The sequence below is a fragment of the Vitis riparia genome, chromosome 19 (assembly GCF_004353265.1).
Source record: "Vitis riparia cultivar Riparia Gloire de Montpellier isolate 1030 chromosome 19, EGFV_Vit.rip_1.0, whole genome shotgun sequence".
Classification (NCBI taxonomy): domain Eukaryota; kingdom Viridiplantae; phylum Streptophyta; class Magnoliopsida; order Vitales; family Vitaceae; genus Vitis; species Vitis riparia.
This window is the reverse complement of record NC_048449.1, coordinates 9,314,860-9,338,984: the sequence shown is the minus strand read 5'-3', so window position 1 is coordinate 9,338,984 and position 24,125 is coordinate 9,314,860. Positions and strand designations below refer to the sequence as shown.

The window sequence follows — 24,125 nt, the reverse complement described above, 5'->3', positions numbered from 1 at the left end:
ACAAAGAAAAAAGGCAATCATCTCAATTTTCATATCATTATTTTATTCTCATGGCTTTTTGAATAAGCAAAAGGATCATTTGTGCTCAGACGTCAGTATCTATTTATTTTAAGTACCATAAAAGGGCAACCAAGTGGGTATTGACAATTCTCAAATAAACTGAGATTAGAGTAGTGAACTTGGCCTCATTTTAAAGAGAAAAAAAATGCTACAATGTTCAAAGAAGTATGTACATTGTTCAGTTCTGAATTTTTTTCAGCTACAAATTTGCTGGGAAATAATTGGGTTTGCCATCCAACTCTGATCTCCCTCATGGTGTCTTCCAAAAAAAAAAAGGGGAAATGTTGTTGGATCGGAAGGACCTGCCACAGAGGAAACAAAAATCCATTACTTGTAGCTCTAGAAAAAGCTACCAGTTACTTAGCAAGTTTTCAGACCCCAGAAATGAAAATCAGTGATAAATAGAAACAGTTGTTCACTGATGACTTCCATGGTTTGCAATATATTAACCCCTTTTCATTTAAAGTTCATCTGTCCTATCATGGGAGAAGGATCATCAAAACATAAATTAGCATATTTCTTTGTCAAGCTCTTTGTGCGAGTGGGAAGCGGAAGAAAAGAAAGTGGGGCTTTCTGGTTGTCAAAGGAACGGACAAGTTTTTTCTAGCCGTTTGCAATGACGGCTACAAAATCATCCGTGAAGAGGGGTGATTGATTAGATGATAACCCAACTGCCACAGTGGATAATGACCTAAAAATGGATAATTTGACCAAGCATACGGATGTAGCCAAGATTCCCAGGGGGAGAAAATCAGAAAAGAAAAGAAAGGAAAGAAGTACCTTCTCTTGGTATGATTATTGCCATCCCAAGAAATAGATGATTTTGCCACATAGAATGCAGCATCACCACCTATTTCTGCTGCTGCTGCTTTCGAGATACAAGAACTACAAAGGGAGTAGACATTATGAATTTTAGTCCAGAAATAGCTAATGAAGTTCCAGTGATTTAGATTATTTATGAGGATTACCTTCATTGATACTACAAAAGCTTTCTGGTGGGAATATCATATTCGGGTCTACTTTTTGCTGGGAGGCTACGGCAATAACCAGATAATTTTTACTGCAAAAGCAAGCAGAATCTCTTTGAGTGTGGTCAAGATGCTGTTCACAGCTTTAACCAAGGAAGAAATTGTCAAAACATATTAGTAAACTAATCTAAACAACTGGCGAGCATTGTAAGTGCTGAAAGAACCAAAGAAATATCAATGGTAGCTTGGAGTGCCTCATAACATGACACTGGTGTATCAAATTCCCAGAAAACAATAATTATTTGAGATGGCAAAATGGAGATATGAACCTGGCCCATGATGGGATGAACTTTTTAGTTGGTATGTCATCCTCTTCTTCCTCTTCATCATCTGAGGATTGGTAGGGAGACATCTCATATGACTCTTCTTTAGTTGTATTTGCAACCAGGTTATCATTTTCAGATGCTTTATCCAAATTACTTGTTACCTGTAAAATTGAATTTATCAGTACAAGGTTCTACATAGAAGTTGAAGAAGTTAAAAGAAAAAAAAATAAAAAAATAAAAAAGAAAGAAGAAGGATAAAACATCTTAAAATTGTTGGATTACGAAGAGAACTTAAAAGGTGGTTTGACTGGATCAGAAATTACTTTAAATAAAAAATGTTAAAGAAATCAGCCTCTTTTCTCTACAAAAAGAGAGCATTGAACCAAAAAGAGCATGTGCTCTTTCTAATTTTGGCACAAAGGAAACAAGAGAAAGCCAAAAAGGTGCCCAACTACTTTCCAGTGAGTTCTAAGATATCTACCGGTTTAACAATAACCATGCTTAGATTTGGATGATTGCTCTAAGAGCCTATTGCACCTAAAGCTTGGAATTTCCATATGACCTGGATCTCCTGAAGTTAAAGCTATCAAATGTTGATAGTGATTTCCTTCACATAGGTTGCCAATCCACATGAAAGGGAAAACTTATGTGACATTAATGCAAAAATTGAGAGAATAATATCATTATTATATTCTTCAATCATAGGACTCAGATGACAAAGATGAGTGGCTAAAGCATGAGTGGGAAATCACTTAGGATTAACAAGAATTTTATAACTGAGAGAAGGAATTGTTTCCTGCTGTATTGTTGCACTCTGAAAACTAGTTGCAATAAGTATAAGACAGTCATGATAGTGAAGGACTTTGCATAAATAAATAAATGCCGCTCTTACCTTCTGAATCTCACCACAATCACTAAGAGCCTCAGAATCTTTAAGAACAATACTTGCTTTAGAAATATCACTCGTTGAAACCCTGGAAGTTCTCAGCTCAGTCTCTGGTTTTTGCACAAGAGTGTCTTCTTCCACTTTCTTATCAATTTTCACTTCATCTCTTACTTCCTTCCTCTCATGCACTTTTTCAACCTATAGTAGATATAACACCAATTGGCTCTACTCCAAAAACAAATAAGAAAAAAAAAAAAAACAGAACTGTATCATGCAGAAGTATCTTACTGTGGCTCGATGTCTCTTTTCCTTCTCTTTCTCAGCACGTAATTTCTGCTCATGCTCTCTTTGCTGTCTCCGTGCTTCTTCAGTACGCTTTCTTTTTGCTTCCTTCTCCTTTTCTTCTTCTTCCCTCAGTCTTTTCCTTGCTGCCATCTCAGCTTCTTTTTTCCTCCTTTCCTCTTCTTTCTTTTTTTTCTTCAGCTCCAACTGCCTCAAATTTTCTTGCTCTAGTCTTGCACGCTCAAGTTTCAAGGCTTCCTTTTTTATTTTACGTTCATTTTCTCTTTTTTCCTCTAGGCGCTTTGCAGCCTCGGCAACCTCCAGAGCTTTCACCTTGACATCTCTCTTCCCTGTAAGACACCACAAGAAGTTCCAAAATAAAATATCAACTAGAGAATATAATTTCAGATATCCTGCAGCCACATACAACTGCTTAAATGTACAGTCTTGTCATAGCCTGACACTTATTGTTAGTGCAAGTAAAACTTCCATCTTCCATAGCATGCTTGAATAAAAAATGCAGTTTGCAGATAAACAAACAGATTTGCACAACACAGTTCAACAAAAACAAAACATTACAAAGCAAATATAAAGAGTTGATTCCAGCTTTACATGAATTCTTGTAATCCATCATGCCTTGTCTAATTATTTGGGGATGGAACCATGAATTATTTTCCATTCCTACTTTTTGCCGATTTAAACCATGTCCATTTGAATGCTCCTGTCCAGTTTAGTATATTCAAAACTCACACATATCGTCACAATTGAGTTCTTTGAAATAGTTCAAACTTCAAATCAATGAAAATGTAGCACACTTTTACCATTTATGGTGGCCACTATATTCTATAACCAACTTCTAGTCTGTTCTGCACTCTTTGGCTCAAATATGTATCAGCATCCACTTCTCAGTTAATCTTACTTTGAGGATGCATCATTTCTTGAAGGTTTTGATCAATCAACCATTGCTGATTCTATTGGCAGTTTGTAACAATTTGTTCTTTTGGTTCAGGAACCTCATTAAAAGAAATGTAATTGTCAAATTAGTTATGAGATAGAACTGGCATCTAATCCCCAAGGAGATAAGAGAAGACATAAGTTATTTGATGTAGAATGATTGAACAGAATAAAACAAAAGCAACCAACATGACCATATAAAGTTGGCTCAACAAAGCAATTGAGAAGTAAAGCTCAGACTTCAAATTGAACTAGATAGTGGATATACAGACATGTGAACATGGAACAGTGCATAATCCCAGGAAACAAAGGATAAATTACAATACCTGGAACCAAAGTTTGAAACCCAATGCATTATTTTAAGCAATTAGCACTATTACTGACTCTATGTCCCATATAAGAGCAAGAGAATATTAAGATTACTTTCATATGACCATTGGGAAAAGAAATCCAATTCTTCAGACAAGTCAAAAAAGAAAAAGAAAAGTGAAATGTATTACCTGTAACAACTGCAGCTCCTTGAGCTCGTTGAACAAGTGGAACAAAGGAAGTGATGTTGGACACAATATTCTTATGCTTGGACTCCCTTTCTGAAATACTGGGGCCTCCTTTTCTCAAACTGGTCTTTCCTGATAGTTTTGGCTTACTGAACCTGTTATGAAGTGATTCAGTGACCCTCCTAACACCATTTTCAGCCACTGATAAACTCTGGTTCTCCCTCGTCTCGTTTGTACCTCTTGTCTTACTTTCATAAAGGTTCTGAAGCTTCTCTTTACCTTTATTCCGAGTCCTGGGGACATTGATGTCTATGTTCACTGAATCCAAACTGCCCCTATCAGAAAATTTCTCAGCTGTAGAAACTGATGCCAGTGGATTTAGATATTCTTCTGTAATGTCACCAAGCAGTTCTCTTCTGGCTGAACCAGTTATAGTCATTGAACTAATACCTTCATGGAAGGCATCACTGACATCATCTTTTTGCTCAGTTTCTTCACTCATGCAGGGATCCTCCTCAATTGGGTAGCAAGTGAGCTCAGGATTCAAGCTCAGTCGCTTCCCTGAACTGCCAGAACTTGATGTGCTAACCCTCCAAAGCTTCCCAACTGGAGATATACATGGTTTGCTAATGTTCCAAGCAAATTGAGTGCTAGAAAATGGTCGGTGATCAGAAGTGGAACTCCCTTGAAAAGCATGATTGGCTTCCTCATTCAAGCAACTGTAACTAGCCCTAAGTAGCTTACCAGCATCATCATTTAAAGACAGGGTGCTCTGCAGATCCATGCCCTCTAGAAGCCCATTAGGTACAGATTGGCAAAAGTTTGGTGCTCTGGGCAACTTGTCTGTAATTGAGAAATGTGGCAATGGGGTATGAATGCTAGCAGATAGGCAAAGCTGCTCCAAAACACTGGCACGTTCGATTGTAGTGGTTGGAAGGTCCAATTTGTCAAAACCGATTCCATCTCTAGCAATATGTGGTTTTTCATTCTCTTCTTGCATAACAAAGCCCTCAAACACAGGCTTAGCTTGATCAGCACCAAACAAATCCAGATATTGGTTATGTGGAGAACCAATCGAACAATGTGAAAATAATCCACTGTCCTCCAGTTGAAAATTAGTTTTCCACATAGTTCTTTCATCCATACAAGTCAAATTTTCTGCAATCTCTGGACCAAGTTTATCATCAAGGAACAAGGAACCTTGGTGTTCTTCAGTAGCACACTGGCTTTGCATAGCATGTATAATGTTTGTTCCACCCTCCCCTTCTGCTTCCTCCACCAAAAAACCTTGGAAATCTCCTGATGCTCGCTTAGTCAAACTTGAGACAAGGGGTGGCCCTAATTGTTCACTTTCAAATGTGAAGGAGGGTTTAACATTTTTATCTCTCCCTTCCAAGCTATGTTCTGCCTGCCAAAGACAATGACAAAGCATAAATACATAAACTGAAAAGACAAAATATACAATGAAGAGAATCTGCTTTAAAGGTGCAAGTCCTTGCTCTAGATCAGGAACGCTAAATACAAAAATCAATTATCTAAGAGCAATTTAGAACTAACAATGGCATATATCCTTCATCACAAGCAATGATTTAAAAAGGCCATAGGTTATCTTGAGGTATTTTGACCAAATGAGGCAAGGTGTACCTTGAGGTGGATTAAGGCTTAAGCCTCAACTTAAACACAAAAACTAATAATAATGTACAGAAAAGAAAACTAAATTCTCATGAAATATGAAAATTTTTAATAAAATCACCAAAAAAAAAAAAAAATCACAAACCTCATAATAATAATAAAAAATAAAAATAAAAATTGTTATTTTCAGCAGTTTCTGATTTAGTTCCTCGGTCACTCTTCCAAAACCTATCTTTCTCATAGTTCTATCAAATAGTCTTCAGCATCACCATCATTATCACTAGTAAGATCCTCCAAGAAATCATCACCATGTCTAATTGCTCTATCATCCTATCCATCACTATCAATGTTAATATCCACCCAATCTTCCTCTTCTCAATCTTATCATTGATAAATAAAGGAAAACAACCACTAGAATAATAAAACAATGATTATATATGATCAACCACTGCTTTAGTTAACAACTTCTCCATTTCTTCTTCTTGATCTTTTTCCTTTTTCTTTTATCCTTTTAAAGGGTTAAATGGAGGTCAACTAAGTTCTTATTTTATAAAGGGTTTAACTCAAATCTCCAAAACTTATAACATCTATATGAAAGCCCCCCAAAAGCAGAAAACCCATTAAAATCCATTGAATATTAAGGTTTAAACCTCTCATAAAATATATAGCCAAAGCCCATATATGACCTAAACACATTAAACCTATTGTATATTTGAGACTTCTCAACAACCTCGAGGCTGTAACCTCAAGGCTAATTTGGAGTGCCACGACATGAGACGAACCTCGAGTTGTAAACCTCAATAGCCTTTTAAAATGTCGATCACACATTAGTCCATAACTTTAATGTATTCTATGATTTCATTTTTCCTATTTAATTAGGGACAAGCTGGATCTAAACATGCATGACCAAACTTACCACAGCTTCTATAAAACCATACTAGTGAATGAGCAACAGAAAAGGGAATTTAGGATTCACCAAGAAATTCTCTAAAAGAAAAAGCTAAAATATACAAGGTCAATTGTTCTTCTTGTCATCAAACACATTAGAAAACCGATTTTCCTAAAAGTGTATATCATGCTTTCTAACATCATTCCTTACATGGAGTATCATATCCACTCATGAATAGACACACAAGCCCATAGGCAAATAACCACAATTAGCCTCTTTTGGGCTCACACATGGACTTAATAAATTGGGGAAATACATATTATGTGTTGAGGCTCGAACACATGACTTCCCTATAAATGAGACTTTGTATATCATGCTCTTTAACAAAACAAATATGAGAGGAAAGCTAAAATTAGAAAACTCCCAAGAGGTTTCTGGAGTATTACTGGCCACACTTATGACTGTTACCAACTGAACAAAGTTAAGAACAGATTTGAGTATGATTTGAACTCTAAAAGACCTATATAATTTTTTGGCTAAAAAAACTTAGCTAGAATGATGTTATATTCCAAAACACCAAGAGGTCTAGTCTTGATTTGACATGTCAAACTTTTTAATGGAAGTTGAATATTTGATGTGATAACAAATAAGATGTCAGTGCTATTATCAGAAAAATGAGGTATGATCAACATACATCAGCCACTCTTACTCATAGGCCTTCTAGGTAGGCTTGATTATTACTGGATATTCCAAGACCCAACATGGACATTTTATTGCCAATTCATGATTGTTGTATTAAGTATCTACCTAACCAAGTAGCCTTCTTTAACATCTTATGGACATCAATATAAAATGGTCCTGATTAAAATTCGTTTAATCCAAATCTGCCAAATTAATATAAATCAACTTGGAGAGATTCAAGTTAGAAAATGAAAAACAAATACCTCCATCACTTGTAGTTTAGATGAAGATTTAATTCCTTCTTCCATGCAGCACTTCATATTCCGATCCATTTCTTCATGAGGACTTTTACTGGCATTAGATTGATCCACACCTTCCTCACAAGAAATATGGAGGTATGGAGATATTAAGACAGTCTCTGAGTTGCCTTCTACACCATTCAAGTGTGTACTCATTGTGTCTTGAATACTCTGAAATGGCTCTCTTTTTGAATTTGGAGAAGCAGATGAGGCATCAAGTAGTTGACCCTCAATCTTTCTCCTCTTAGCCTGAGGCAATCCCTCCATGGTAAAGTTGAAACTTCTTCCTGACTGTATGGACTTCTCTGTAATTTGCAGTTCAATTGGTTTAGAGTCACCAACAATCTTGTCATTGCCACTACAGCTTCCCAAGGAAGGAGTTACTTTCTCTGCATTTTGAAATTGAACGTTGCCCGATTTCATGTTCTGACTCACAGCGCAACCCTTAGATTCATTCACAGAAACAGCAGGGAACTTAACAGCAGAGTCTTGCAAAGATACGGCTAAGGTTCTGTCTTCTGATACCATTTCAGCATCTCCAACAACATGAAACTCCCCAACCCCCTTCTCAAAAGATAAATTCATCCTTATATCTGCATCTACATTGGTCAAATCAGAATCCACTGCATTTTTTAACGGGCTTTCACATGAACTTTTTCTAAAATCTTTTGAGACAACTGAATGGCCTAGTTTTGAGATTTTAATGCCTTCTGGCAATGTATGGGAGATTGCTGTTTCGTACACCTCCACTGCTTTGTTTATTGATGACCCAGCTGATCTATTTGAAGTTCTGCTCGTAGAAAATGCATGGCAAAAACCATACCCAAGTTTCTGTTTTTCAACTTCTACTTTTTCCTCTGCATCAGACTCAGACGAACCTGTTCGAGCTTCCTCTTCCTTGCTCAAAACTTCCAGCTCCTCCAACAACAACTTCTTCAAAGGTGGAACACTGCTTCCATGATGGCTATTAGATATCACTCTTTCCAGTGATTCTGCAGGCGCCAGAGGGGTAGAACATCTCTTTCCTGATGATGAAGTGTCCTGTCTTTTCTTCATTGGTGCAGGAACAGAGGCTTCATTCAAACTGCAATCTTCCACATCATCAAAATCAAGTTGTTTGGGCTTCACAAACATATCAAGATCGGAGGGTGGCCTCAAGACTAAAACTTCCAACCCCACTCTAAGGCTGGCACCATCCAAATTAGATCCAGAACAAACAAGATGAGAGTCTACTGGCTCATCTGAAACTAGTTCAGTCTCTGGAGCAGTTGCAGCACATCTTTCCTGCTTGGCAATGTTATTGGTTTCAGCACAAGGCAGGATATTTGCGCCAGATCCTGAGCTTTTCAGAGGCTCTAATCCTTCTGACCTGTTTAATGTATTTCCTAGGGCAGACCTGCCAGAAGCAAAAGATGTAGACCTTGTTCTTCTACCAACACACTCATCTGCAATATTTCCCTTGCCTGGATGTTCTCTTGCATCTTCTGCAGGTAACTCTGAATCCTTCTGTCTTGGTGAGGACCGTCTAAGAGATATTTGTGTACCTTCTGCATTCTGAGAAGCAGCATCTCCTCCAATTGATCTTAATGGTTCAGATGGTTCCATTAATTTACTGATTGCTTGAGTAAGTTTACAACCATCTTCATTGACAATATTAGAAGAGCTAACCAGTTCAGAAAACCCACCCAGACAGTTGGGATGTTGGTAAGAACTCCTAGATCTTGTAATTCTTCCACAATAAACACCACTGCCCTTTTCCTTGCTCCGAATATCTACTTTTGTTACTTCTTTGACTTCACAACTTCGACCTTTGATGTCAAAAGGTTTGACCAATTCCAAAAACTCATTAGCATGATTAGGCCACTGTAGCGAATTAGGAATAGACTCTGCCTGTGTACCTCTATCAACCCTAGCAATGTTAGAAGAGCTATCCAGTTTGGAAGACTCATCTACAGAGTTAACTTTTTCAGAAGAACTTCTAGATCTTGTGATTCTACCAGAATAGACATAGCTACCCTTCCCCTTGCTGTGGGGATCTCCCATTTTATCTTCTATTAATGCATGACTTTTATCATCAATATTAGAAGGATCCAACAAAGCACTGGCATAGGCAGACTGTTGCATAGGTTTGCCAATAGATGGTGCAAGTCTGACACTATCTCCCTTGGTAACATGAGAAGAGCCATCCATATTCACACACTTGGTTTGTTGAGAAGAACTTCTAGATCTTGTAACTCTACCAGAATAAATGTTGCCACCCTTTTCCAAGCTATAATGATCTCCTTTTTCTGCTTCTCTCTCACCAGTATTTTCATTGTTGATATTAGAGGGTTTGACTGACTCCAATAACTCATTAACAAAGTTGGACTGCTGGAAAGCCATTCTGGAGACTGCAACTCCACTAGAATATGTACCATTGTTGTTGTGGTCAACTAAACGGTTTTTACATTTTACTTTTGAACTATTACGAAACTCTAAAGCCTTTTGCCGTGACTTGGACCGTTGGATTCTGGCAAGAGATTGATCTGGCTCTGAATAAATGTTTGATATTCTTGCATCTATCTGATTTGGAGAAGAGGTAGCACTAGGACCTGGTTCAAGAACACCACTTACAGGAATTTCAGTCTCATTATTGTTGCACTGGGGCACAGCTGTCTGCCTTTCTCCTGCATCAAAACCTTTATTGGAAGCATGCGTTTCCATGGGTAAGCCATCAGAAAACTCACCAGTATTTACTGTAACAGCTGACTTGTTATACAGAGAATAGTGACCATTGTAATAAGGAACCATTGTAGGTTGTGGATGTGGGAGCAAGAGTCCTGAAATCAGCTCTTCTTTCTTTAACTCTGCAAAATAACAAAGGAAATCATCAGAGGAAGCCATTCCTGCAGGTTTCTTACTATTTATATGAGGGAGAGGTATGCAGTTCCATGGAGATTCAAATTAGTGTAGGACTTATAGCTAGAATGAATTTGACTTGTTGTCACTTCTCATTTTGGTCCCAGCTACAGAGAAATAAAACTTGAAAGTCAAAGTTTCATCATCATAGAGGAAATGGAAAAATACTTTTATGTGCCCTTTTGTTAGGTGTTGTTACCTGTTAATATATTGAATCTTTGTGTATCAATATATATGTATATTGATACCCATTAATATATGCATATATGTATATATACATCTATATTGATAGCTAGATGGATAGATAGATAGATAGATAGATAGATAGAACCGCATGGCCAGAAGATGAGTTGTCCTCTAAGTAGAGCTAAAAATTTTCAAGATATTGTGATACTAGGTTATGTGTACATTGCAAACTGACAACAAAAATTAAAAATATGCAAAATTTTGGGCTTCAGAACTGGTTTTTTTGCAGATGCGCATTTAAAATATGAAATAACATTCTTTTCTAATGCGTGAACACTGGAATCTGAACTCACAACTTAAATTGCAAAAAGAAAAAAGAAAAAGGGAGAGAGAGAGAGAAAGAGAGTGACCACTTTTAACTATGCCAAATACAACTGCATTGCTTGGCTAAAGCAAGTTCTTCAACTTCTCAAACTCAAAACAATATAAAAACAGAAGAATCTAAATTTCATTTCCTAACGTTTTCCTTTAGTTTCTCATTAGACAAACTGATTCTTACAAGGCTTAAACATGCAATTATCCTCTGAAAATTGAACTAAACCAAATAAAAATGTGACGAATTTGAAAACATTATGTGAGTACCTTCAAGATTTCAATCATCAGATATTTGAAGGGAGAAAGAGAGAGAGAGAGAGAGAGAGAGAGAGAAGAAAGAAAACCAAGTATGCCTAATCTAATTATTCTGCTTTTCTAGAGGGAGTCCTTCAATGTCTCAAACCTGAAAGAAAGAAATCCTAAAATTTCCCCTTTCTACTTTTTCCTTCATTTTCTCTGTACTATGAACACAAATTCCTGGAAACATAAAAAAGGACAAATTTGGATCAGCATGTAGATTACCTGCTAACCTTAAGATCATTTTCCAATTTAAAAGTTCTTCCTAAAAGGGAAAACTACACATGACACAACCAGTCCAGCTGTTCTTCTTGGCTAGTAAGACTTTTTTTTTTCTTTTAATCAAAACAAACACAAAATTCCCTTTTCCACTCTATTTCCCTTCATCTTCTTGGAAAATACAAACACAAATTCATGAAAACAACCACAAATGATAAATAGAATGGTAACTTCAAAGACTGTGTGAGAGTACCTTCCACACCTGAAACCGCGATTTCATATTTATTTATTTTTTTCTTTTTTAAGAAGAAAACTAAATTCAACTATGCTGATTCCAACAGTTTTTCCATGCAAGGAAGACTCTTTCAATATCTCAAACACAAAAAAAGAAAAAATAAAAATGCACTTCCTACTATTTTGCTTCGTTTCGCAGAAATTATAAACACAAATTCCTGAAAGAAGTCACCCAGAATTACAGACAGAATACGAGAATTTGGAACAGTTTGTAACCGTATGTTCTGACCTGAAGTCATCCTATCAAATTAAAATAAGGAAAACCAAACTCAGCAGTACCAATTCGACTGCTAATATGAATTTTCTCTTGAAACCTAGTCTAACTATAAAAAAACTAAAATACTATAAAGAAAAATCTATTACGCTTTTTCCCTTCATTTCCTCACCAACGAAATGCACCTTTAAAAAAAATTAAAAATACAAAAAACCTCTAATTACTTTTTTATCCTTCATTTTTCTAGGCAACCAAACATATCCTTGAACAAATTCGTAACAAATCCACGAAAAAGCAAGAGAAATAAGCAGAGTACCTTTGGGATCCGAAGACGAGATTTCAAAAGAGGGAGCGAGCAGCCATGGTGGAGGGTTGAATCCCTCGATAATGAGGTTGGAAGCGAGGTGGTGGTCGAAGGCATCGGTCTGGTGCTTCACCTGCTCGATGATCCGGTTCTTGCGCTCGAAGATCTGAACGAACAGCTTCTCAACCGTCGACATCTTCCTCTTCTTCTTCTTCCTCTTCTTCTTCTTCACAGCTAATCCATTAATGAATCAGAGATGGTAGATGGAGGGTTCCACACTACTCTCTGGCCATCGCAGTTTAGCGCGGATTTGCTTTTCAAAATTTGGGGAAGTGGATTGTTTGTGTTTGGGTACGTTTATCACTTGGATCCAAAGAAGGTTTTAACTTTCGGCGTTACCAAACAGGCCATTTGCCCGTTGGAAAATAATTTCGCCTTGTAACAACGAAAAAAGTTTTATACTTTAATATAACATTAAATACTTTTCCGATGAGTATAAAAATACATTATCATTAAAATGAAATCATACAAATAACTTCGAGTCCCATTTTACTCTAATTTCATTTTTGATAATTTCATATTTTGATTTTATTTGTTTATACCTTCATCTAATGGTCTAAATTTCATCATAGACATACAATAAAAAATTCAATAAATAATGATTTTATAGTTTAATATTTCCCTAAATAAGGAATTAGAATTATTCTATTAAAAAAATTATTATTTTATTTGAAAGTAATTTTTTTTTGTAAAATATTTATTTGGGGTTGTATTACCTATAAGTATACAAGCTACAAAATTATTATACGTAGAGATTGGATGTCTTGACAAATATTGATTGCAATACCAACATCACTTCATGCATTGATTCTTTTGCATCTAAATGTATTCAATGTCAAAAATTCTAAATATAGAGTTTAAAATTTATCTTTCAAAAACTACAAACCTACTAGTTATCTTATGTTTTTTCGTCTCGTGTTGGAATATGTTTAATAGTGGCTATATTTGAAGTGTTTTTAGTGAAATATTTTCTTTAAAAGTATTTTTATGAGAATTATCTGTTAAGAGTGCAGTTGACAGTAATTTTAAATTTTTTTTTTCTAACACTTTAATGATAAAATTTTTCAAGTATTAGAAATATTAGAAACGCTTTCTAAAATCATTATTAAATGGACTTTAAGTGTTTTTCCAAAAAAACATTACAAGTGATTTTTCAAAATTTTAAAAATATTTCCTAAATTTTGTCAAACACCTTTTAGGTTAATAATATTAAAGTTATCTCATTAATTATCATTTTTCATCTTCAATAAAACATGAGATTAAATAAATGAAAGGATATATTGTCTTAACTCTTTTTTATATTCCTTATGTTATAGTTTTTATTCTCCATGATCACCCAAAACTGAGAGTGAATATATATGTATCAAGCATTCAAATCATACCTTCATCTCCAGACAGGGAACGAACAAATCTGAGTCCATTTTGTTTTTGTTGAAGAGGTACGAATCTTCTAAGACTGTAGAGGACACCACATTTCTCTGATTCTCTCTGGCGATGGGAAGCGGGAGAGACCATTTTAATTTTTCTGTCTATTCAAAAGGATATCACCAAAAATGAACAGACTCTCAACCTTTTATACCCTCTATAACTTAGGGACCATACCCTTTGGACTATTGGGCCTTCACGTGTCTTAGGTCCATCATCTAAGACCCGTGATGACATTGGGCTCTACACATAAGGTAGCCCATACTCTAAAAAACCGATACAAAACAAATACGGAAAAGGCGAATAGCATAATCATGAACTATGTTAAATATATGCGCATCCATATTTTAACACCTTATCCATGGGATATATATATTTAATACAATATTTTTATTTATAAAATTAAATATTTTAATAATAAATATTATTAATAAAAAAATAAAAAAGTACCTACTAAATTATAAATTATGGAATGACTTTCAAATAATATTAAATATGTAAGAGATTTCATAATTTTTTCAATAGCAAAATGTAATATAACTTTTACTTAAACAAATATCAAACATTGAAATGCAATTTATTTTTCTTTTCCTTTTTTATTCTTTTTATAAATGATATATTAGCATGACTTAACGTTATTTTATTGGATATATATAATATTCAAGAATATCATATTTTATCCCACCACCCAAATATAGGTTTGATAAGGGGTTATCTTCCATAGCATGGATGACCTTTGTTATTGTCTAGGTGGATTTGTAGTGTGGTTATGGTGGGCATTGCCTCACCAATGTAATGATGAGGGAGAACACACCATGATGGGAGGAGGCATCTATTGCAATGATATGGCAGGTGGGCGTCTCAGACTGATACATTGCCTTTGATTTTTTCATGTTTTACTAGATTATCTTACCCCTATAATTTTGTTCTTATAAAATTTTGTAATTTGTTTTAGGTCCGACTACAATATAAATTATTTTTTGGATACATATTGAAAACGTATCACCAATCAAGTGGTATTATGTATACATTTTAAAGTCTTATTTGTTTGTATTATAGTACCTTAATCTTCTTACGTTTGTATTCTCATTCAACAACCTAAATCTCACTATACATATTTAACGATACAGATTTCTTGTTCTGCGGGGATCGCTATAGTTCCTTACCATTTACTTTGTTTTAACCCTTTCAGTTTTGATTTGGTGATAGAGCCTAATAGCTTCATGCAAGCCTAATAATAGCTTCATGCAAATGGATATAGTTGATAATGTATTCTATGTAGAGCTTTAGAAAGACAAAATTTAGGGAATATTTGGAAATTCTACTTGAAAATATTATTTTGTTCTTTAGAACAAAAATAGTTTTCTAACTCAAAAAACACGTTTCACAAACTTTGGTATAAATCAAATTTTTTGAGAATTTATTCTTAAAATACAGTGTTTTTAGAACAAAATTAGTTGTTTTTAAAATTTTTTATTATAGTATTTTAAAATAATTGAAAATATGAACACATATATAATATTTTTATGGAGAATAAGTCAATAAAACTTTCTTCTATATTCAACTTCTCAAACAAAATTTAACCCCTTAGAACATGTTTTAAAAATTGTTCTTAAAGAACTGTTTTTCAATAACTATTTTGAAAAAGTACCCAAAAAGGGCTTTAATATTTTATAATTTATCAAATATTCAAATTATATTCATTATAATTTTTTTAAAAAATCAAATGTTAATAATTAATAATGACCAATTTAAAATTATTAATTTCTTATATGACATGAGCCTCAAAGACAAGATAAGTTGTCTTCTATTTTCAATTTACCATATACTCCAATTAAGTTCATTATGAAGTAATAAAAAAAAAATCAAATATTCATGATTAGTTGCAACCATTTTATTGCATGCCATAAATTTTCCACAAATAAATCAATGTCTTATGTAGCATGAGCTTCATAGAAAGACAAGATAAGTTGTATTTCATTAAAATAAAAAACACAAATTATTATAATTTAAATATAATCCTTAAAATAAAAAAGTTAATTTGATAATTGAAAAAGTAATTGTCAAGTTTTGTTAAAAAATAAATAATTCTTTTTTTGTGATAGACAACAAAAATTCATCTTTTAAATATGGTTTTTTTTAAATCTATTTGAATATTAACTTTAATTAAAAAGTAATATTTTGAAGAAATTAAAAAATAATCCAAATATATTATTTTCAATCCTTAAAAATAGGATTTATTTCAATGTTACTAAAACATAATTGAGAAGAAAATTTAGAAGATAGGTCAAAAGTCTAGAGTTCAAAGGGAGCTCTTCAATTGAGATCCAACCTTCTTCAAATCTTCATACGACACTTCAACTAGTTTTGGAAAAATCTTCGATATCTTCAGAGCGTCTCCAGGGACTCGAGATCTTCAAAGTTTCAATATTCAAATATGCAAAAGATCTTGTGATCAAAGATCAACTTGTTGAAGCCCTCCTTTAATGTTGTTCAACTCAATGTTCAAGTCAAAGTCCAAGTCGCATCAGGTCTAAGTCAAATCCAAGTTCAATTCATGTCCAAATCCAAACAGACTCAATTACCAAGTCAAACTAAAACTCAAGCCAAAGCAAAGCTCAAATCTAGTTAAAATTTAAGTATTTAGATCACAATTTTTGTACTTATTGTGGACTCGGACTCTAGATTTTCCATATCTTTATTCATTGGATTAGAGTTAATATTGGTAATTACGATTATATCGGTACTTCGATTTATGGATATATAGAAAATATCGTAAAAATATTGATGAATATTTTTTTACAAATATCGATAGTGTGAAAATTATTTAAAATTCATATAAATGCTTGAAAAAAATTAAAAAAATGATAAAATAAGTAAAAATACACATTTTAAAGTTATTTTGTAAGTATAATTGACATAGATATGATCAAGAAGAAAAACATCGATAGATAGAGATATATCGGTAGATTTGATATTTGAATTTTAAGAATGATAAATATGAATTTTGGAAGTGTATAAAATTAGAATTGAGTTAAGAAATATTTGATTTATTGAATAAAAATAATTATACATAAATATAATCCTCTACTAATCATGTTAATTTTTTTTTTTGCAACCCCCGTTTGATTACCAAGAAAATCCATACCCCATTCGATTTCCGGGAAAATTCATCCTCGTTTGATTTCCGAGAAAATCCATGCAAAACCCCCAAGGAAAACCAAAAAAATTGCTTTATTTTTGCTCCCTGTGTTTTCTGGATCTGTTCTAGGGTCTCTTTGCCTTTGAGCCATTCGATTTAAATTTCACGAACCCTAAATCCACGATTTTTGAGCCAAGCCGAAAAACACAACCTTTGCCTGCAAATCATGATCAGATTACCAAATAGCATCGTATGTTTTTTTTTTTAAAAAAAAAATTGGACAGATTTTGTATCCTGTGCGCGGGCTGGACTGGTAGGAAATATTGGGAAATTTCTCGAAAAATCGGTAAAAATACCGATAAATACCTAAATATCGGCGATATTTTCGAAAAATTACCGAAATTTCGTCGACCGATAATTGGTGACGAATATTGTGTCGGAGCCGGTCGATAAGTGATATTTCAGAGAAATATCGCCGATTTTTTTCGACATTTCTATCCTTGCTTATTTCTACATGTATAGAAGTTATAAATGCACATGGATTCAGAGCCTCGTCTCGACTGGTTTGAGAATCACCGGGTCTCTGCCGTCTACTACTGCTTCTGCTGCTATGTCTTCTTCGTCGAAGGATCCAAATAAGAAGATCCGGAAGCCTTACACCATCACCGTCCAGAGAGAGCTGGACCGAGCAAGAGCACGATGAGAAGCTTTAGGGGGAGAATTGTGTGTGTTTTGTTTCTTGATTTCGGGGAAAGGTTGGGAAAAATGTTCAGTAAAGTCAATTGGTCAGTTGAGTGGGGTGAGTGTATTGTTTCTCTATTATTTCGTTTCTTTTTATTTTCTTGCACTTTCTCCACAACCAAACGACGAATTGAGGTTGGTATCATCAAATCGAACATTTTCTTAGTTGGCTAATCTTTTTATTTCCGTTTTTTTTCCTATACAAATAGGGCAACATTGATAAAATTCTATGTAATCCTTTTTTTTTTTAAAAAAATAAAATTATTTTTTAATAATTTTTTTTTATATAGAATTGTAGATAAAGATAGATTTATTTCAAAATGCAAATAATTATTTAAATTTAAATTTTAAGTTTTTATTTTTAAATTTAAAATTTAGATATTTTCTAATTATGCATGTATCATCAAATTGGGGTCTACCCCTTTGTATGAATATTTTACTTTTATATATAACTTTAATATTTTTTTTTTAGAAAATTGTGATTGAAGTGTAATTTTTTTTTAATTTGATAAGACTTATAAATATAGTTTGAATGATCTTAGTTTTTTTTAAAAAGTTTAAAAATATTGTTTCTAATAAATTTTAGTTAAATAAAATTAATAATTTTTTATTTATTTCTTGAATTTTTTTAAAAATATTTTCAAATAAATATTTTAAACTTTTAGGAAATTTGAAGCCATATAAGCTCCAAAAATAATAATGTATATTTATTTATTAAATAATAAAAACATAGTTAATTATAGTAGTTTTTTTTTATTTTTTATTAGCGTTTACTCATTTATTTTTGTTCAAATTGCAGTGTTCTCTACTCCTAGACTAAAGCGAACGGCACATTTTCAAAAAGGTCGCGTTTCGACATACGGTTCTTTGACGAATTGAAGAAAGAGTATGGTTTCTCTCTCTGGTACGATCATTTTCCTAATTTATAGCAATTCTATTTTAATTTGATTTCATATTTTTTTCTTTCTAATTGAAACTTATTCATATTCATTTTTTTTTTAATTTAAATTTTTTTCGAATCAACTCTAATCTCGAGTTTCTCAGTGCCTTTTGGAGAAATTTCCGAAGAAGGAAGTTTTTCCCTCTATTTGGTAATCGGGAATGAAGGAGAGAGAAAAAGAAAATGGTTTAAAGAAAGAAGCGATTTTTTCGGAACTACCGTTTTGACGGAAATTCTTATTCCATCTGGTGCTCGGATGGAAATGAAAAGGAGAGAAAAGAAGATGTTCTATGAGCACTGTCATTCCCTTGTTTTTTCTTAGGATCCAAACCGAAGTTTTGGATTCTCTTATCTGTGTATTCATTTTTGTTTGTAGTTGTTGAGCACATGCTTCAAAATTGGCCATTTATTGGATAAAGTTTGAGCTTTGTTCACACAATCTGTTTGGTTCTCGGGAATAAATGAAAGAAAGGGAGATAAAATGGTTTTAGAAAAAAAAAACTTTTTTATTATTTGTAAAAATTTTTTACTCTGTTTGGTGATTGGAAAATATGAAAGAAAATGAAAGAGTATACTGCCTGTATAGGGAGGGCGCGCCTCCTCTTTTTTGGTGCTAATTTTATGTTCTTTAAACCATAATATATGTAGTATTGATAAACTTTTTATGACCTCAGATACCATGGATATTCCGCTGCCATTGGAAAAATTATCTTTGGAATCCATAGATGAAGACAGATCTCTGGAGACTACCAAGTAAATCTCCTTCATTGTTTAATTTTCTTTTGCTGCTTTTGCTTTTAAGCTAATTGTTCCAAGGTGATTCTATGGTGGTCTGAAGATGGGTGCCTTGGTATATGATGTTAGATGTCACTAGAACACCAAATGGTTTAATTTTTCTATTGCACTTGTTTGGTCTTTCGGAAAATCATTTTAGAATTATCTCCAAAAGTAAACACACTTTTATAATTAATAAATATTAAACATGATTGTTTTTGATCTGAAAAACTCACTAATCTTCAATTATATAGGCACCTAGGTTTTGGCCTTTCTGATAAATTAGCCATCTCACATGTCTTAAAGGAATTGCTATGCAGTATACATGGACTTCATAAGATTTTGAAAGCATAGATACTTTTATTTGACATTTAACTGTTTTCATTCCTGGAAATGTACTTTATTTCTTGAAATTCTAACTGTCTCTCTCATTCCCTATTTAAAGTAGGGAGAAGATGTATGTAGCTCTAGTAGCAACTGGAAGTTTCAATCCTCCTACTAATATGCATTTACGCATGTTTGGTAAGCTGTCACATTGGCTCATTATTTCCTCATTTTAATTGTTAATTTCCAAGTTTATGTTAGAATGTCATTGAAATCTTGTGAATTCTAGAAACAAGATGTGTCTTCTGTTATTTGTCTTACTGATACTTCTATGCGAATTGTTCCCTCTTTGTTAAGGGTTTGGGTGTTATTCATATCTATCTAAAATTGTTTATAAAATTTTCCTTGAAAGTCATGGACAAGAACACCTAATGTGTATTTGATCAATTTTATTTTAATGCTCAGAGCTAGCAAGAGATGCATTGAGGTCAGAAGGTTATTGTGTTATTGGGGGTTATATGTCACCAGTGAATGATGCATACAAGAAAAGGGTATGTGTTCTTTTTTAAATATATAGTTCATATTGGGGAACTATGGGTAAATTTCTTTCTAATATTTCACGGGATGGTCTAAACAACATCATGATTGTAATTCTCAGTTTACATTGCATTATAGAATAGTTATCATGGTCCTAACTCCTTGGATCTTATCAAATAAAACAGTACTCTCAGTTGAATTCACTTATACTTGCTTGTGCTGCTGTGGTGGGTAGGGTTGAGAAGGGATTGTTTGGGGGCTAAGGTTTTAGTTGCTAATTCGGTGCTAATGGAACATCATTCTGTCTGAATGAAGTAGTTGTAGCTATGTAATTTCATGAGATATCACTTTATATCTTTGTTTCATTCATCAAATTGTTAGATGAAGTTGTTGTCTTTCTACAGGGCCTGATATCTGCTGAACATCGTATTCAGATGTGTGATCTTGCCTGCAAAAGTTCTGAATTCATAATGGTGGATCCTTGGGAGGTCTCTCTCTCTCCCTCTCTCTCTCTCTCTTTTTCCCTCTCTATCTTCATGTTGAGGAATTCCTACAATGCCATGTTCTCATCCCAATTTCAATTTTAAGAAATTGTCTTATAGAAGAGGGTTGGCTTTGCCTCTTATACTATTTTTAGCTTTGGTTACTGGGATCATTGAAGGTAGCCCAGGTTTTTTGCAGTTATATAGTTTAGCACTTGGTATGCCTTTATTGGTGGCTCTTTAATGCATTAATTCACTCCACTCAGCTTGTTTTTAGTGAACTTGAAATTAAGGACTTGTATGTATTTGTTTCCAACATTATCAAGACTTCTTGTTATCAACACACAAGGCCCTTAGCTAACAAGTACCAACTTTCACAATGCTTTGAAGAAAGCCACAATATCCACTCTCACCGTGGAGATTCCAACCGTGGTCACTGAAAAATTGATTTATTTATGTTATGTCCACTGTCCATTGTGGGCATCTAGACTCTATTGCGCTAGATAATATCTTTTAATATCTCATTTCTTTATGCTGATTCTGAATTGATGTGGAAGTTCTGAACCTTTTTTACAGGCAAATCAGAGTACCTTCCAACGTACATTGACGGTCTTATCTAGAATTAAGTGTTCTTTGTGTGAGAATGGACTTATACCCAGAAGTAAGAATGAGAGTTTTTTTTTTCTTTGCATTTTGAGAAAAATGAGCTATGTAACTCTCATGCATTCATATTATTAGTTGATTGATTTGGAGTTAGTTAGGAATGATTTATCATTGGCTGATCAAAATTTGGATGTGGATACTAAGAGGGGTTTGGATGAAGGGATTCTGTTGTTAAAAATTAATTTTTTTTTTGGGTTTTCTGTGAATACTTAGGGTTTATTCAGTAACTTTTTTTGAAAACAATTTTGAAAAACAGTTTTTGTAAATTGTTCTCTAATGTTTTGTTGAACAAATGTCTAATTGGGAACTTGATATATTTTAAATATGTTTTAAAAATAAATTTTATGTAATGTTTTATTTTTAATTATTCTCCATAGTTGTATGATTATTGTTTTAAACAATCATTAGAAAACAAGTGAAAAAAATTTGAAAGATGTTATTTGAAAACACTCTTTTTTGTTTTTAAGAATAGAAAACCGATTTTTTATTTTAAAAATAAAAAACTGTTTTATGTTTTTTAGTTGCCAAACCTGTTTCCTTGTTTTTTTGTTCTGGAGAACATATATTGTTTTTTAAAATAGTTTGCAAACAGACCCTTAGTTTTCTGGCCTTCTTTTGTGTGTGTTTGTATGTTATTGTACTCATAACTCATTAAACTCTTTTTTCTAATTTATGGTTGAGGCCCTCCAACCTTTCTATTTTCTACCTTGAATACCAAACTATTATTGTTAACATATGAAAATCTGATCCCAGCTTCAAAGTAATATTTTGTCATTACCAATACTAAATTTTTTTCTTTTTCCAAGATTTTTGTCTCATCATCATAACATGTTTCTATTAGAGCCCTCAATTCCATCTTGATGTGTTTTATCATTATTCATTTATTTTTCATTTAGTGGAAGTGCACTTAATCTTCTCTTGCTTATTGAAGAATCCCTCAAGGTCATGCTTGTCTGTGGTTCTGATCTGCTTGAGTCTTTTGGCATTCCTGGATTTTGGATAACTGAGCAGGTATATTTTTGTGTCATGAGTCAATTTAATGTAATGCATTGGAATATTTCAGTGTCACTCTCCTATTGCCAAGTAATTTGCCACCTTAGCATGGTATGGTAATACTGTAGTCAGTTTCCAAAATTCTAAACCATCTTGCCTATTATCACATCATTAGTACTGGATAAATTTCAGTTTTTTGATGTAATATAGGATAGATACTATCTCAAAATATATTGGACAAGATTGATTTAAAGTTTATATTTCAGTTACTTATATTCACTAATATTCATGTTGTGAAGAAAATTATCTGAGAAGTCCATTTATTGTTATATATACATATATATGAGCTGATCATGAACTCAGTGTGACTATATCAAGAACCTTTCAACTTGCCTGTGTTGAGTTCTTGGAATAAGTGAAGAAAAGGAAAACACTTGAAACGATTTTATCATTTTAAGAGTGTGTTTGGTAGTAATTTTAGAAAACGTTTCTAATCTTTCTAATACTTGAATGATAGGATTTTTCAAGTGTTAAAAATATTGGAAGTGTTTCCTAAAATCACTACCAAATGGGCTCTAAGTCTTCCTTTCCCATGTTTTCTCTAAGAAAGATCTTGTATGTAAGGATATGTATTTTACCCAAATGCATATAATTCTTTTTCCAGGTAATGGCTATCTGTAGAGACTATGGTGTGGTGTGCATTCGCCGAGAAGGGCAAGATGTTGAGAAAATCATATCTGATAACAATATCTTGAATGAAAATAAGGTAACTAGAATTTGTTGACTTGTTATATATTTTTCTGGTGTGTTGGTTTGAAAATTTGCCAAGCTTTAGAAGATGGGTGGCACCATAGTATTCTTGATTGGCCAACAAATACATATCTCAAAGGGGGCCAGGATGGTCTAACTTTCAATATTTTGTAATTTCAAAATGGTTTTGAGATTTTAAACTCAGGGGCCAACTGAGAGGAGCTTGATGAAGATTTGATTTTCTACCTATACTCTTGCAGGGAAACATCATAGTTGTGGATGATCTTGTGCCAAACCAGATCAGCTCGACGAGAGTAAGGTAAACAATTCTTGTTTATCTACAAATGGACAGATACTATTTTGTCTGAAGATTCAACGATTTGAATGGGGTTTTCTTCTGTTATTTGTTGTGCTTCAGGGAATGCATTTCAAGGCAGTTGTCAGTGAAATATCTGATGGAAGATAGAGTGATTGATTATATCAAACAACATCATCTTTACTCCAACTCATCAGAAAGGTAATGGCCTTCCTTGAACTTCAATTTGGAAATTACAAAGCTAGTTCCACATTTGTATTTCTAAAACCAAACAATAAATTATCAAAATACGAAGCATTTCTATTTAGCAAGGTAGTTTTAGATTTTCATTTTTTCTACCTCACGAGGCTCATCATGTAATAAACCATGTTTTACGATTATCAAACATTCCAATTAATGCGAAAAATGGTTTTCTTCGATTTTACTATTCTTGGATGGTGTCTAGACGCATGACGAGTTACACGTTTGCTATGAGCATATGATGCTCTTGCTGCTGGCTCTCATCGGGTTTGATGGAGCAGCATTTCATGTCACATAATTAAATGGAAATTTTTTCATGTTTTTTCATATCCATGACTGAAATGGCCTAGGTTCACTCCTAGTTTACTGTTTAGGCATAAATGTAAAAGAGTGTTTAGTAATTTGGTACCCAAGTAGAAAATTTGAACTTTGCAGGTAATACTTCTACCTGCAAATTAAAATGGAGAAAACAAATTT

At 33.5% G+C, this 24,125-nt stretch overlaps 2 protein-coding genes across 7 annotated transcripts; one reads left to right on the top strand and one right to left on the bottom strand.

Annotated features, from left to right (window-relative positions):
• Nucleotides 1-55: 55 nt before the first annotated feature.
• On the bottom strand, nucleotides 56-12,570 carry LOC117908981. The gene is made up of 9 exons (XM_034822861.1): nucleotides 12,274-12,570; nucleotides 7,439-10,320; nucleotides 3,977-5,381; nucleotides 2,529-2,872; nucleotides 2,247-2,438; nucleotides 1,358-1,515; nucleotides 1,029-1,120; nucleotides 841-945; nucleotides 56-362 (listed from the first exon to the last, which is right to left on the bottom strand). Exons 1-8 carry the CDS (start codon nucleotides 12,455-12,457, stop codon nucleotides 911-913), a joined length of 5,292 nt encoding a protein of 1,763 aa, XP_034678752.1. The 5' UTR covers nucleotides 12,458-12,570; the 3' UTR covers nucleotides 56-362; nucleotides 841-910.
• A 4,794-nt stretch (nucleotides 12,571-17,364) lies between these two features.
• On the top strand, nucleotides 17,365-23,830 carry LOC117908609 (nicotinamide/nicotinic acid mononucleotide adenylyltransferase). Of its 6 annotated transcripts, none has more exons than XM_034822263.1 (11): nucleotides 17,365-17,687; nucleotides 18,429-18,533; nucleotides 19,244-19,322; nucleotides 19,789-19,865; nucleotides 20,133-20,218; nucleotides 20,609-20,692; nucleotides 21,263-21,347; nucleotides 22,281-22,360; nucleotides 23,007-23,108; nucleotides 23,353-23,411; nucleotides 23,511-23,830. In XM_034822263.1, the coding sequence occupies exons 2-11, from the start codon at nucleotides 18,518-18,520 to the stop codon at nucleotides 23,611-23,613; spliced, it is 771 nt and encodes a 256-aa protein (XP_034678154.1). In that variant the 5' UTR covers nucleotides 17,365-17,687; nucleotides 18,429-18,517; the 3' UTR covers nucleotides 23,614-23,830. The 6 variants fall into 6 exon arrangements, with proteins under 6 accessions (XP_034678154.1, XP_034678156.1, XP_034678155.1 ...); XM_034822265.1 differs by having other exon boundaries at nucleotides 17,365-17,764; nucleotides 18,429-18,515; XM_034822264.1 differs by having other exon boundaries at nucleotides 17,365-17,764; nucleotides 19,792-19,865.
• Nucleotides 23,831-24,125: the final 295 nt, after the last annotated feature.

Coding starts and splice junctions, on each gene's coding strand:
- LOC117908609 (XM_034822263.1), top strand. Junction 19,323..19,788: donor AGATCTCTGGAGACTACCAA/GTAAATCTCCTT, acceptor CCCTATTTAAAG/TAGGGAGAAGATGTATGTAG. Junction 22,361..23,006: donor GATTTTGGATAACTGAGCAG/GTATATTTTTGT, acceptor TTCTTTTTCCAG/GTAATGGCTATCTGTAGAGA.
- LOC117908981 (XM_034822861.1), bottom strand. CDS start 12,457: ATGTCGACGGTTGAGAAGCTGTTCGTTCAGATCTTCGAGCGCAAGAAC. Junction 2,873..3,976: donor AGGAGCTGCAGTTGTTACAG/GTAATACATTTC, acceptor GGTGTCTTACAG/GGAAGAGAGATGTCAAGGTG. Junction 1,516..2,246: donor ATTGTGGTGAGATTCAGAAG/GTAAGAGCGGCA, acceptor TCAATTTTACAG/GTAACAAGTAATTTGGATAA.